We start from the raw sequence: 13,926 nt of genomic DNA, 5'->3' as shown, positions 1-13,926 counted from the left end.
CTTTATACAATATCTAATTGTGTCAGTTTTACTTTGACCTTTTGAGTTACAATTTTCTAATCTCTGTAACGCTCTCCTCTAATTGTCTCTGTCTGGACAACACTATTTCCACTCTTCTGAAAGAAAATAAATTATGAACATTTGAGGACCTTGATGAAAAGTGGAACGTTTATATTAATATACAAAATGAATGTCCTAATCGCTTTGTTTATTTAAAAAGTAATTACATAAAATAAAAATTCAGTGTCTATGAAACACCCACATAAAAGAATTGAGTTTACAATATGACAAACACTCAAATGACATTAAATTTCCAAATAAAAATAGAAAGATTTCCTTTCACTATATTCTGAATATTTACTTACTTAACCTGGAACCATCTGCAGGCAGATACACACCACTTCTACCTTGATCCATTGCTCTCTTCTGTCACCTTAAATCCACTGCTTAAGTCATCTGACTTCCATTTTTCTCCTTGCTTGACATGTCATCTTTTTCATCTTCCTCTTTAACATCATTAAATGTTTGTACCTCTCCTATGATGGACACTCCTACCCCATTGTAACTATTTTTGGAACATTAGATGACTGACTTTGATCTTGCACTTCTTCAGCCAACTCTTCCTTCTCAAAAGGCTCTGGAACTGGTGTAGACGCTAAAACAGTGATTCTTATTTACCATTGTGGGCCGTATGTGCAGCTTTCCTATTTTTTCAGCCTCCTACTTTTGTTGGCTATTTTATAGTGTAGTGATGGGTTTTGAAAATTTGATTGCTGTATTTCCACATCTAATCCTCTCCTCCCTCCCAATTATTTTTAATAATTTCCATTTGGCTCTATATGGACCTTTTGCCTTCCTCAGTTGTGTAGTCACCAGCTTTCTCCTATAGCTGGCAAAAAGGCTTCAATACAAGACATAGTGCTACACATCATGACTGAGAGACCATTATACTTTTGAGCTATATTTATGAGAGCTCTAAATTCTTTCAATCCCCCATTTTTTATTATACTAATTCCTGTCCTCAGTCAACTGTTTAACATTAAATATGAATCTGCTCCATACACAAAGGGGGGGGGGGGGAGAAAACTTTAAAACACAGCAAAGACTTCATGATCGATAAAGTCTTTATCACGTCTGCTATGATCCAATCAATAAGCCATATTAAAGTTTACTTTTTAAATATTACAAGTTTTACCACTTACTGCGTTAAGACAAAGAGAAGAAGGAAAATGAAGGAGATGGGATAGCAGAGTGGTTTTCTCCTACTCCTGTCCCTTATGGTTGACAGCTTTCCACGTAAATGATAAACAGTTTTATACATAATAATAAAAATACATAAAATATTTCCTTTGTGACTGATAAGGGTGTGTCAGCAGTGGGCAGGATGGGAGCCAAGGAAGACGCTGTAGGAGATAGTGAACTGGGTAGAGAGGTGTGAGAGAGATGAAGAGAATAGTGTGCGTGTTGCCTCCCGCCCCACAAACAAACTGTGACCCAATCATTCTCCATTCTCTCAATTATAGCTGCCAAGTTTGTGTAGCTCCATGTGACATTTTATATAAATTATTTAATGAACTGATTTATCTATGTGCAAAAAATTTTATATGACCATAAACTTCAGTTTCTGGTCCATATATCCTTCCCTGAGCCGTGGTGGGGGTAGGACACTGAAATGCACATAACTTGGCAACTGTGATGACTGCAAGATGTTAGGAGGGAATCTAAGGGTTCAGTGGAGGGGGGGAGGAGGAGGTGCTTGTGTGTGACTGGAATTGCTAAACCAAATGGGTGGGTGCTGGGGCGTGTGGGATGCTTGGATTGGTAGGTCCTGGAGGGTGACGGGGGGGGGGGGGGGTAGTTGGAGACTGGGATTGTTTTGGTGTCGGGGGTTGTTGGATGCTGTTGGATTGTTGGTGTAGATGCATGAGTACTGTTTGAGTGTCGGGGGTGGGTGCGTGAATGGGGCCTGGGCTTGGGATGCTCTTAGGGTAGGTAGGCTGCTGGTATATGTGGGAGTGCTAAGGTGGGTGAACAGATGTTGTCTGGGGGTGGGTTCTCTTTGGGGGGCAGGACCGTAAATGGGTTCTCTTGGGTTTAAGCTCTTGGTTTAGGTTTTGGCAGGGAGCCTGATGTCTTTCTGGGGGTCTTAGGTTTGGCTCGGTTGCAGGGACTCTGGGATCTGGTTGAGGGGCAGCATGAGCTGAGGGTTATTATTGAGCCTCCCTTATCTTCTGTGTTCTCTAGTCACCTACCTGCTGCTGCTATCTCTCTGCCTGTCTTGCTGCTGCTGTCATTGGCTGCTCCTTTCCCACTATGATCCAACAGGAGCAGCAACCAAAAGGCAGACAGACATGTGGCCTAATTGCCTGAATCCAGGCTCCACAAGTGCCTGTGGTGGCCTTTAGTGGCCTGCGGTTTCCTCTGTGTCGTTCAGACTAAATGTCACACACGTTTGGCTGAGCTGTGGAATGCAGACAGGGATCCCTGATACATGAGTATCACACAAGATGTGTGACAGTTGGTAAATCTGCCATTGTCAGTCTCCATAGTGGGGCCTTTCCAGTCTCCTTAGCAACTGAAGACAGACTGTATCTTTGGCTCTGAAACTGGGTTTAGGACTGGGTCTCAGGAAGAATTTCCCAAATGTCTTTTCCTCCAGATCTGGACAGATGGCAGATTTCAGATCTTCCTTTATAGCAGTTTTCACAAGATTTCAAAAAGAGTGTTTACTAAATTTCTCTGCTTCTTCATCAGTTTCTAGGTTTTTCTTAAAACTTTTAAATTTTTAAATCACCCTGGCTGATGATACAAGCAGGCTTACAGATTCTTGATACACAGTCTGTGTCTGCTTTGCAGCCTGGGTTTCCCTCCCCCATTCAAAGTTCTTTGTCTTCCAGACTTTTTTTCAGATTTTGAGCTGTGAGGTGTTGAGCTTCTGGTGTTCAGAGGTCTGCAGAGGTGACCCTACACCATGAAAGCTGTTGTCTTTTAGATTTTTATGGTAGCTAAGATACTTCCAGTTTCTCTTGCAGCCCCATAGATATCGGTCACTTGTCTGTCTCCAGTTGCTCTTGTTCACTTCTCATTCTCTGCAGTTGGTTCACACTTAGCTAAGACCTAGCAGTAGGAACCAGGGAGTTGCACAGTTCAAATCCCCTTCCACTGGGGATGATCTCTCTCCTCTCCCCATCTCCATGAGTCCCACTTAAACTTATAAATTGGCTATTCTTTGGGAGACATGCTGGGAACACACATCTGTCCAGCCTCTGTTCTTATAGTCACCCTGGTAATGCTCCCTTACTCTCACGGGGTTCCCTGTTCATTCAGGAGTTTGATCCAGGGGACAGCAAAAGAAGATGATGCTCACCTCTTAAAGGGGCATCACAAAATGTTTAGCTTATCCTGTAAAACAGGCCATCCCATTGGCCTCAAAGCTCCTCTTGATGTCTTAAAAACCTATGGAGATATTCTTCCCTCAAGAATCCTCTAAAATTAAGGGGAAACTTCTGAAGCTGTTGTTTGAATCAAGATATCTCAGACTTTCAGCTAGGTTTCTTAGAATTAAGCACAAATGGAGATCTGACTGTATAATGGAAAAACAAGCAAGCATCAGGAGGGAAAAAGAATATTCTTGCTAATTTAAAGAAGAGATATGTAATTTCTCCTCAACTGCTTTGTGAGGACATGATTAAGGAGGAGTGGGAATTACCCAACAGACAAATGAAGGAATTTCATATGCATCCAAAATAGTACAAGGCCTTCATCACTCTGCCTAAGGTTGAATCTGCTACTACCTTGTTAATAAAAGTCACAGTCATGCTATCTAAGAAGTACCATAGCTGAATAGATATTCTGAATGGAAATACTGCAATCTATCATTATGGCATTATTTTCGCAAGACTTCATATTTTTAATAGATGCCCAATTGGTTTATCTTGACACTTTGATCAGGTAGAGTTATTGGAGATATCTTAGCCTCTGCTACAACAGGAAGCTTTTTCAATACTCTCTTCTTTGGGCTTAGCTACATGGGAAAATTATACTGGTGCAAGATGCAAATATAAGCTAAGGTGTGAATTTAAACCACTATGCTTATACTAGTATAATCTCCTTTGTGGACGTTCTTATTGCAGTATGAGAAGGCCCTTTATTTGGTTTAGTTTATATTGCTTGGGAAGGGGATTAGTTAAACCTCTAAAAGCCATTTGAATGATAGAATAAGTGTGTCCACCTAGGAGTTTATATCTGTTTAATTATACTGATATAACTGGTAAAATTTCCTGTGTAGGTAAACCCTTCAACCCATAACTTCCTCATAAAAACTCTAAACATCCCTCCCCTTTCAAAGAAACGGATATGTGTTTATCCTGTAAACTGATGAGGTCATCAGGACCATTTCACAGTACTACGCAGAGAATAGTAGCCACTGCCATCTGCCTTCAGCTTTGAGTGGAAGAGCCAATTTTGTAGTCCTCACAAAATGCCGGTATCTGTGGGTTCTGCTTGCCATTCCAAGCAGTGTTTTTTGTTTTTGTTTTTCTTTTTTCTCCAAATATAATTCTGATTTTGTCAAGCATTTGTACATCTTTCCCAAGCTAAAATCATTGACTTTGCTTCTGACCTCGTAGTCTCCTGCATGGAAACCCTGCACAATTTCCACTACACATCCAGCCTGCAATTGCATCAAAATTGGTATATAAAGATCTTGTTCTGGAGCTAGGAGTACCATCTCTTGAGAAATTGCTCCTAAGGATTTTTCAGCAGCCATCTGATCTTGGGTTCAGAGAGGCTGGCCATCAGTACAGATACCAGACTCCATGTAAAAGGAGCACATCAAGACTCATCTGACTCCATGGGATATGGTCCAAGGAGGAGGCATGGAGTATAGCCTTTTTGGAGACATGACTACCAACCAACTTCCAGATCATTGCAAGCCAAGTAGGAAGCCCATTGATGAACCTACTTGAGTCCAGGTCTAGTTGGAAAACCAAAAGTTACTATGAGAGGAAGACACATCCAGAAGTTGCATCATAGGTCACCTTATCTCAAAAATGGACTCATTTATTCCACCTCTCTCCTTCAAGCCATTGAAGGTGAGGTTGGTAAAGAAGATGTCACAGGAAAAGGCCAGAATGATCCTGGTTACTTTCTGATTGGCCCTCATCTTGGTACTTAGACTTGATTTTTACATAATTGGCTCTTTCTCTCAAGATATCAACATGAAAGAACATAGAGTAACGGGGACATATCCTATATCCAAATCACATGCTGCTAAAATTGTCGGCTAGGATACTGAGATGAAGGAACTTGTCATTCAGTTTTTCTAAGCAGGTGATAAATATCCTCCTAGCATCAGTGGAGATTTGTTGATGTCTCTGAATTGCTTGAATGAGGTTAAACATACTGGTGTTAAAAGGGACATATCAGAACAAAGTCAGCCAAAGTAAAGCACATTCTAGAGTTTCTGCAAGATGGCTTGACCTTAGGGCTCAAGGCTAATACTTAGGCAAGACACAAGTCTGCAGTTGTAAGAAATCAAGGAACATCTCTGATCACTGCCACAATAAGGTTTCTCCAGACCACCATTCTGTCTGGTAATACACAGGTTTTTGTTGAGATCTTGACTGATGTGCTACAAGCCTTCATAAACTACCTTTCTAATGTTTACAGGCAGTACGTCCATACCAGCATGGATAAAAATGAATTATTAAAAAAATGAAATGGAGTTTATTATTTTTAATTATTTAAAATTAAAGGTGAAATTATGATAACAGGTTAAGGCCTAAATTTACTGTAATCTATTACAATTATTTAACTTAAATAAAATTAATATTCAGCAGTACATATTTGCCAGAGTTTTTAAAAAAGTCAAACCACTGAACAGGTGGAAGTAACTGGGTAAGTACCTGTTTGTTGAAGTGCTAAACCAGCTTTTAACAGTAGAAGTTGCCTCTTCTGCCAGTGCAGAGAGAATACTTTAAATTCATTTTATTCAACTAGTTCAACTATTTAACTAGTTAATTAAAAGTAAAGAAACTGATTGGAAGTTGAAAAAATAGGAAAGCTTGTTTTCCTCTTCCAATTTCTGAACAAAAATGAAATGTGAGAGAATGAGATCTGATAGTTCTAAAATCTTGAAGGACATGGTGATCAGAAACAATCCTTTAATTCACTAACTGCAGATAATACATCCTTTAATAAATCAATTTTGAAATCAAAATGTGTTTATCAAACATTTTTTTCTTATGAATCCAGCATATTTAAGATAATTTTATTGAATGCTGTTTTTATGCATTTTTATTGAATTCCAGTTTCCATCAAAGTAGAGCATCACATAAATCACAAATATAAATTAATCCTCCAGCACCATTTTTTAACATAATTGAAAAATGTAAATATTAAGAATATGAATAAATGTATGTTAAGCTATGTAATTACTTAAATAAATGTGTATAGATACACTGTATCATCCTGATTAACAAAAAAGAACCAAATTTAGTGTAAAGGCAATATTTAGTTGCAAATCAACATGGTTTCATGGTTACCGACCGATGAGAACCAACTTTCTTTAGGAAAATAATTAAAAAGTGCAAATGTAAAACAAGATTAAAATTGATTATTTAAATCAAGGCTGCTAATTTAAATCATCAACTCTGGTTTGTGCTACTTCTCAGTGAAAGTAACTTGCCTGCTTGCCACATTTTTGGACAGGGGGATTTTGGTGCTTGGCAATGCTTTCTATGGAACCTCAGTTGTACATATATGAAAATATGGGAATTCATCATACTGGCCAGGCCTTTTTTCTAATGTCACCATAAGCTTCCTACTATAAGAGGAAGTGATACTGTTGTAATTCTGGCTAAGTCCAAACATCATACTGAAGTATAATATCATAAGTTTATGTGAATGGGACCATCCGCAGGATGAGTACATAGCAGAGGCATTCAAAGCCTTAAGTACAACTCTTGTCAAGTGTATTACCACTCACTTTTCTAAAGGAGTGAGGATGATCATTCTGAGTGGAGACATCACACACATCTTCCAATGCAAAATGAAAGGTCACTCTGTGGTGTTTCACCCAGGCTTTCTCAAAATGCCATTGAGTTGACCACCTCTTGTGCAGATGTTGAATCCTCTTTGCCTCCATAGAAGTGATATCAGCCTTCTAAAAACCCACAGTAAAGACTGCCTGATATGGAGGGGACAGAGAAGAAAAAATTCTGTCTTATCATTAATTTTTTTTCTAAAACCTTAGATGTTTGACTCTCTTGGAGGAATGAATTATGTCCAGAGTCTCTCTGGCAATTGCTGGCTTTTTAAATAATTTGAAAGGGATGTGTGTTCTTCTAGGAACCTTCCTAAATTTTTCAATCCTTAAATTTCTTGTGTATAGGTGTATTTATTTATGCTTTGGAAGCTGTTGTTCAGGACTGCTTCTCAGGAAGAACTGTACAGAACACAATCTGAGCCAAAGAACTCGTCTGACTTCAGTGACTAAGAAGCAGAGTGACCAGATGTCCCAGGTTTATAGGGAGAGTCTCGATATTTGGTGCTTTGTCTTACATAGGCACCTATTACCCTCACCCCCGTCCTGATTTTCCACACTTGCTATCTGGTCACCCTACTAAGAAGATGGGGAACACACCCCGTGTGAAGACTGTGTCATGGAGGATTCTAGAAGGAAAATGCACTAATGCAGAATTTTTCCATTTTAAAATGTATGGAGAAAGAGAGCAGAAGTATGAGGAGGTGGAGTACAGCATTATTCATAGTCCCCTTCTCTCTGCCTTGATGTATTAGCTTAGTCCCCAGTATCTTTTTTTAGTTATATATGAAGGTTACATTTGAAATGATCAACTTTAATTCTTAGTTTAATTTTTTCACATTAAAACAGAGATTGGGCCAAGGGTATTGAGAGGAAAAGGGCAGAGCACACTGGGGTCATTGCTGGATAGTGATCTTCCACATCCCCAGCACCCTTTACATCTCTTTTCTAGTGTCAATGTGAAAAAACAAGGACATTTTATTAATGACGTTTTCTGGCAATTAACCCTTCTAAGCAAATTGTCCTTGTATTTGATAATATTTTGCCTAAGGAATTAGGAGATCTTGATTGCTTTCTGTACTGAGTTATGTACTGAAAATTAATGACAGGGAATAAATTTAAGACAGTTAGTTAATATTTAAGAATCTTTATTGAACTTTTCAATATAAAAACTTATAATAGCTTAAGTATAATATGCAAACAAATTGGTTGCTCTGGTTGAAAGGTGAGGGGAGAGGTTTAAAAGTAGGGTTTGAAGAAATTAATCTTATCTATTGAGTCACAGACAGTGATTCCATAATATGCCTCTTGTTCATGCTTGCCTCTGAGTTTAGATTAAATTTACTCAATGAAATTTACTATTTAAATAAATTGCCAGATTCAGGATGCAGAGGGTTTCATGTTTAGTATTGTGTGAGCTTAAATAGCTTTTCTTCTAAAATTTGTAGTACTAATTATGTGTAAAATCCAGTCTAATCATTAGAATAGTAGGGAAAGTCAATGATATCTTTAAATTAGAAACTGGGTAGATTAAATGCATTACTAATCCCCGATGTACATCAATATTTTAATAGCAGCACCTGCAGAACAATATCTTCAGGAGAAACTGCCAGATGAAGTGGTTCTAAAGATCTTCTCCTACTTGCTGGAGCAAGATCTTTGTAGAGCAGCTTGTGTGTGTAAACGCTTCAGTGAGCTGGCTAATGATCCAATTTTGTGGTAAGTGAAAAGCTATTCTCATTATTGTCCAATATATTGTATGTGTTGCACAAAATGCCAAGTACAATAGAAAAATTAAAATGCCGATTAGATGTTAAAATTTGCCTAAATTAAAACAACTGTTTGTGTTTTTAATATGCTTAGTTTACATAAGCATGTTAATTATATGCAGTTAAAACAAAATAAAACATTTTTTGCTACAATAATACCTGTTTAACAATGTTATATGAAAGTTCAGTTACTTATTCTTTTAATATCTCTCTCTCTCTCCCCTCCCACCTCCTGCTGCTTCTTAAAGTTTTGTGTGGAAATTGTATACCCTGATCCAAGATAGCAAATTCTTCCCTAGGATTTTTGTTTGTTTAGATTTTTAGAAATAATTTATAGGTATTGGCAGGGTGGATAAAACCAATGATTTAAAAAAAAAAAAATTAAACCGGATTTTTTTTATTTAAATAATTTTTTTTGATATTTTTTTAAAATCATCAATAAAATACAAAATTTCTCTTGTTTAAAAAATAAGTTACAATTAAATCTCATCACAAATATGCTAACCCTACACTTAGTCTCATAAAAATGAATTAATGGCTGTAGTCTGTCTAGCCTAACTACCAGTTCTTGCTTCTTGAAAGTTCTGGGCTTTCAGTTTCTGTTTCAGTTTCTCAGCAGATTAAAGTCACATGTGCACAGAAAGACACAGGCTGGATAGGATTGTTGTTCTGTGCTTTTGTGGTGGTGGAGCTGGGCCAAGCAAGGCAGAGAAGTTAGTTAAGACACTGTCTGTCTTAAAGACAGTGAGACAAAGGATGGAGGCAGAGTAGAAAGAAACAGTGGAGTGGACTGGAAAGAAAAAGGGAAGACATTATTCAGTACACCACACACTCAGCTTCCTATATTCCCCCACACTTTTGCCACAGAAAAACTGTCATGGTTTCTGGGCGTAAGAGAGACCCTATCTGGGAATATTTTGAAGAAATTCCTTCCCTGGGTAAAAAAGGAAAACATGTCAAGTGTAAGCAGTGCAAGAAGGAGATGCAGGCCCTAATTGCAAGAATGAAACATCATAATGAAAACTACTTATTGGGAGAAAATGAAGTGGATGAAGATGTGGATGTCTGAAGAACAGTGTGGATAAACTGGTTAGTAACTTAAATAATTCATTTTGCAGTAGTGCATCATTCTTCAAGACTCTCTATGCCTTTTAGTATAAGTATGATTTAACAAGTAAATTCCTAAGCTGTTTGCTATGTAGAATGTTGCTAGGAAAAAAAGTTTAGCTCAGCTAATCCTTATGGTTTGTTTAATTAGTTAACTAGGTTTAGAATCTGTCACCCAAGCATGCGGCACAGAAAGCTGCAGTAAGAGAAATGTAGAGTTGCCAGTTGCCACTGGGTGTCATTTTCTTATTTTATATTACATAATACATGCCCTTTATTTTGGAAAATCATGGCCACAAACCATAATGGTGATGCCATAAGTCTATTCCCTATTTTACTTCAGCATAACTCAGCTTTCCCAAGGGAACCCCATCCTATACTTGTTTTCTCAAAAAACAGAAGTGCCAGTGAGTTCTATGGGGCTTACTCCAAAATTAAGTGCATTCTAAGTGCAGTCAGTCTTAGCTTTTTTGGTAATTTGGAATCAGATCTGTATCCTTGCTGGAAAAAAATGTAAGTGATTAACTGAATAATAGAGTGAGAAGAACAATTATTCAAAATCATTTTTGAATTTTGTTTCAGGATTCCATTTAAGCATAAGAGACTTTGAACTTTGACTGTGAATGTCTGTCTGCAACAACTTCAGAGTCATCCATTGGTACTTTTAGCATCAGTGCTGCAAGTAAACTTATTTCAGACAACAAACTATCAGTAGCAAGCAAAAGATTTCAGTCATCCAGTAAAACCATCACCATGGATGGGTTTGTAGCAAGAATGAGCAAATACCAACAAGACACCATAGATGAAAAGATTGCTCGATTCATTTATGCCACAAATTCTCCTTTTTGCGTTGTTAACAATCAACACTTCATTGATATGGTTGAGTCCTTATGATCAGGCTACACTCCACTTGGTAGAGCAAACATTGGTGGAAGGTTGCTAGATACAGTGTATCAGAAGGAACTTGAACAGTGTGCAAGAAATACTGAGGGGAAATTTGCCAGTATAAACCTTGATGGGTGGAGCAATGTACACAATGATCCAGTAATATGTGCCTGTGTGACAACAGAAGATGGGGTTGCATATCTTTCAGAAACAGTAGATACATCAGGAAATGCCCACACAACAGAATATTTAAAAGAAGTAGTGAAAACTAATAAACTGCGAACAAAAATTCAACTGTCATGTGTGCAGTTTTGTCACAGACAATGCTGCAAATGTGGCAAAGAAAAGAAGATGCTTAGAAAAAGAAACAGAAGGATACTCCTTAATAACATATGGCTGCAGTGCCCATTTAATGCATCTTTTAGCCAAAGACTTAAGTACGTCTTCCCCAGGAATAAAAGAAAATGTTGACGTCTCAAAATATTTCTGTAACAACCATTTTGCTTCAGCTTCACTGAAGAGAGCAGAAGGATCCAAACTAATTCTCCCTCAAGATGTTCAGTGGAATGTTGTGGTTGATTGTTTTGAACAATTTATTAAGAATTGGCCTATTCTCATAAAACTTTGTGAAGAAAACCGTGATAAAATAGATGGAAGTATCTTATCCAAAGTATCTAATGTTGGATTAAAGAGGAATGTAGAGGATATGCTTAGTATACTGAAGCCTATATCCATAGCCTTAAACAAACTTCAGATAAATTGTTGCTGCATTGCTGATACTGTTGAAATTTGGAAGGCAATTCAAGAGACATTAAAGAAAGAAATACCTCACCAGAAAGTTAAACTGCAGGCAATAAAGAAGCGAATGGATCAAGCACTAACTCCACCTCATTTTCTTGCGAACATTCTTGATCCCAGATATAAAGGTAGATGCCTAATTTCTGAAGAAGATGATGCTGCCATGGCTGGGCATCTCAAAAACACTCCTCAGTTATGCCAGTCATCATAAATTTCAGGGCTGGAGAAGAACCATTTAAACAGTACATGTTTACTGATGATGTTTTGAACAAAGTCACTCCCCTGAATTGGTGGAAATCATTAGCCAAGCACGTTGAAACAGAGTTCTTTCAGTTGCTAAGCCAACTTTTCACAGCAGTAACTTCCTCTGCAGGCACAGAGAATATTTTCATCGTTTGGTATTATTCACTCAAAGCTAAGGAATCGACTGGGAATTGAAAAAGCAGGAAAACTTGTATTTCTGTTTCAGTCTATGAATAAAAATGACTGTGGGAGTGGGGAAGATGAGAGCTAGTTGTAGAAGTTTTAAGGATAGCATACATTTAGTGTTGTGATGACTTGTTTGTTAAAATTAATAAAATTTGAAACTTAAAAAGTTTAAGGACGGCTGTCAGCTGGCAACTCAGGAAAGTACTGCAATTGCAAATGTGAAACATTTATGTAACATTTAAGTTTTAGTTTAATAAAATATAAGCACTACTGTGTTTTTGTGTGTGATTTAGTTCTTACCATTCCTAATGTACTGCATCTAGAGTTTGACAGGTAATGAGTATTATGTACTATTTCCTAAATTATTAAAAATAAAGTTTTATAAAAAAATTACATAAAGTTTCCCCTCCTAGATGTTGTGAAATGCTGTATTGAGTTGTAAATTAACATGTTTTAGTGATCAGTGGGAAACTTGATTTAAATCAATGATTTTCTCTTGGTGATTTAAATCGGTGATTTAAATCGCCTTGATTTAAATCGGTCCACCCTGGATATTGGCTACGTGGGTTCTTTCTCTTTCTAGGGTTATTGAGATCCTGAAATCCTCTTATGTAACCATTTGTATATGAATGTGAATTCACATGTAACCAAATATGAGAACCAATATGCTGGAATGGAAAAAAAAAATTGAACATACCGCATTCTGCAAACTTGAATACCTTTCTTTTCTAGTAATTTTAGGGTTACTTGTAACAACATCAGATGTATTTTCAAGTGGAAATGTGACTCTGTGCCTATAAAACAGGGCTCCATCTTATACTCCTCAACAGGATGTGACAACGTGAAGGTCTCCATGTTCTAGGACAAATCACTGAAGCCATCCAGTTATTGTGCACAAGTTTTTAAAACTACTTTATTTGAATATATTGATTGATGTATTCATACACTAGGATATTTGGCAGCTGTTTTGGGGGTGTGGTGGTAAACCTTTGTAAGAAGAATAGCAAAATATTAAGTAAGAAGAGTCCTGCATAGCCTTTCTCGCCTTATGTTAACACATTCTTAGGCTCTGATTCAGCAGAGAAAGTAACCACAGCCTTAAATCCATCTCTATTCAGAAAAGCATGTTATGTGCTTAAAATTAAGTCCTTTGCTGACTTGAGCCTTTAAATGTGTACCAAATGCACATTACAAAATGCAGCAGTATCTCTTCTCTTCAGTCTTAACAACTATAATTGTTTTAACTTAAAGCCACTTTTACTCAATTTTATAAGCATCATTAAAATATTTTTGGTTTTAAAAATTTTTGGTTGAGATCTTTGAAAGTACTCAATATTAGTCTACTTTGAAATCTATGGGAGTTTTATTCTTGACTTGAGTGGGGGTAGAGTAAACAATTAATGCTTTTGAAAATTCTTCCCTTAAGGTCTTAAATGGGTTTATTATACTTGTGATACATCTGACTTCTAACTTTGTAACATTTTAAGTACATTATTATTTTTCTGTTCTGATTGATTAACATTTTTGTTCAGGAAACGACTGTATATGGAAGTATTTGAATATACACGTCCAATGATGCATCCAGAACCTGGTAAATTCTATCAGATTAATCCAGAAGAATATGAACACCCAAATCCTTGGAAAGAAAGTTTTCAGCAACTGGTATGAGTGTTGTTTTTTTACATCCCAAAAAAGATTCCATATTGTAATTTAAAGATGACTTGCAAAGGTGAAGTACCAGATTTCAGTAATTAAGCCAATATGTGCAGGATTCTGTCAACAACCAGACTGAGGGAGACTAGTTGCACATTGTTCTCCTTAAAATCTGAAAAAAAAAAAAAAAAAAAGTTGTGGGGTTTGTTCCTCCCACCCCCTTTTTTTGTATTGCTCCGC

General features: G+C 37.2%; 1 protein-coding gene across 2 annotated transcripts in view; it reads left to right on the top strand.

Moving 5' to 3' along the window:
* The window catches only part of FBXO11 (F-box protein 11), a 104,067-nt gene that overhangs the window by 52,814 nt on the left and 37,327 nt on the right, over positions 1-13,926 (top strand). The window contains exons 4-5 of one of the 2 annotated variants that reach the window (XM_067565109.1): positions 8,623-8,764; positions 13,566-13,695. In XM_067565109.1, the coding sequence (XP_067421210.1) occupies positions 8,623-8,764; positions 13,566-13,695 (272 nt within the window). Of the gene's footprint in view, positions 1-8,619; positions 8,765-13,565; positions 13,696-13,926 lie in introns of both variants that reach the window. The other variant, XM_067565108.1, reaches the window with a different exon arrangement.

This window comes from Emydura macquarii, unplaced genomic scaffold, assembly GCF_026122565.2.
Source record: "Emydura macquarii macquarii isolate MOO-44397 ecotype Brisbane River unplaced genomic scaffold, CSIRO-AGI_Emac_v2 contig_2676, whole genome shotgun sequence".
Taxonomy (NCBI): Eukaryota; Metazoa; Chordata; order Testudines; family Chelidae; genus Emydura; species Emydura macquarii.
The sequence above is the reverse complement of the archived record's forward strand: the minus strand, read 5'-3'. Positions and strand labels throughout refer to the sequence as shown.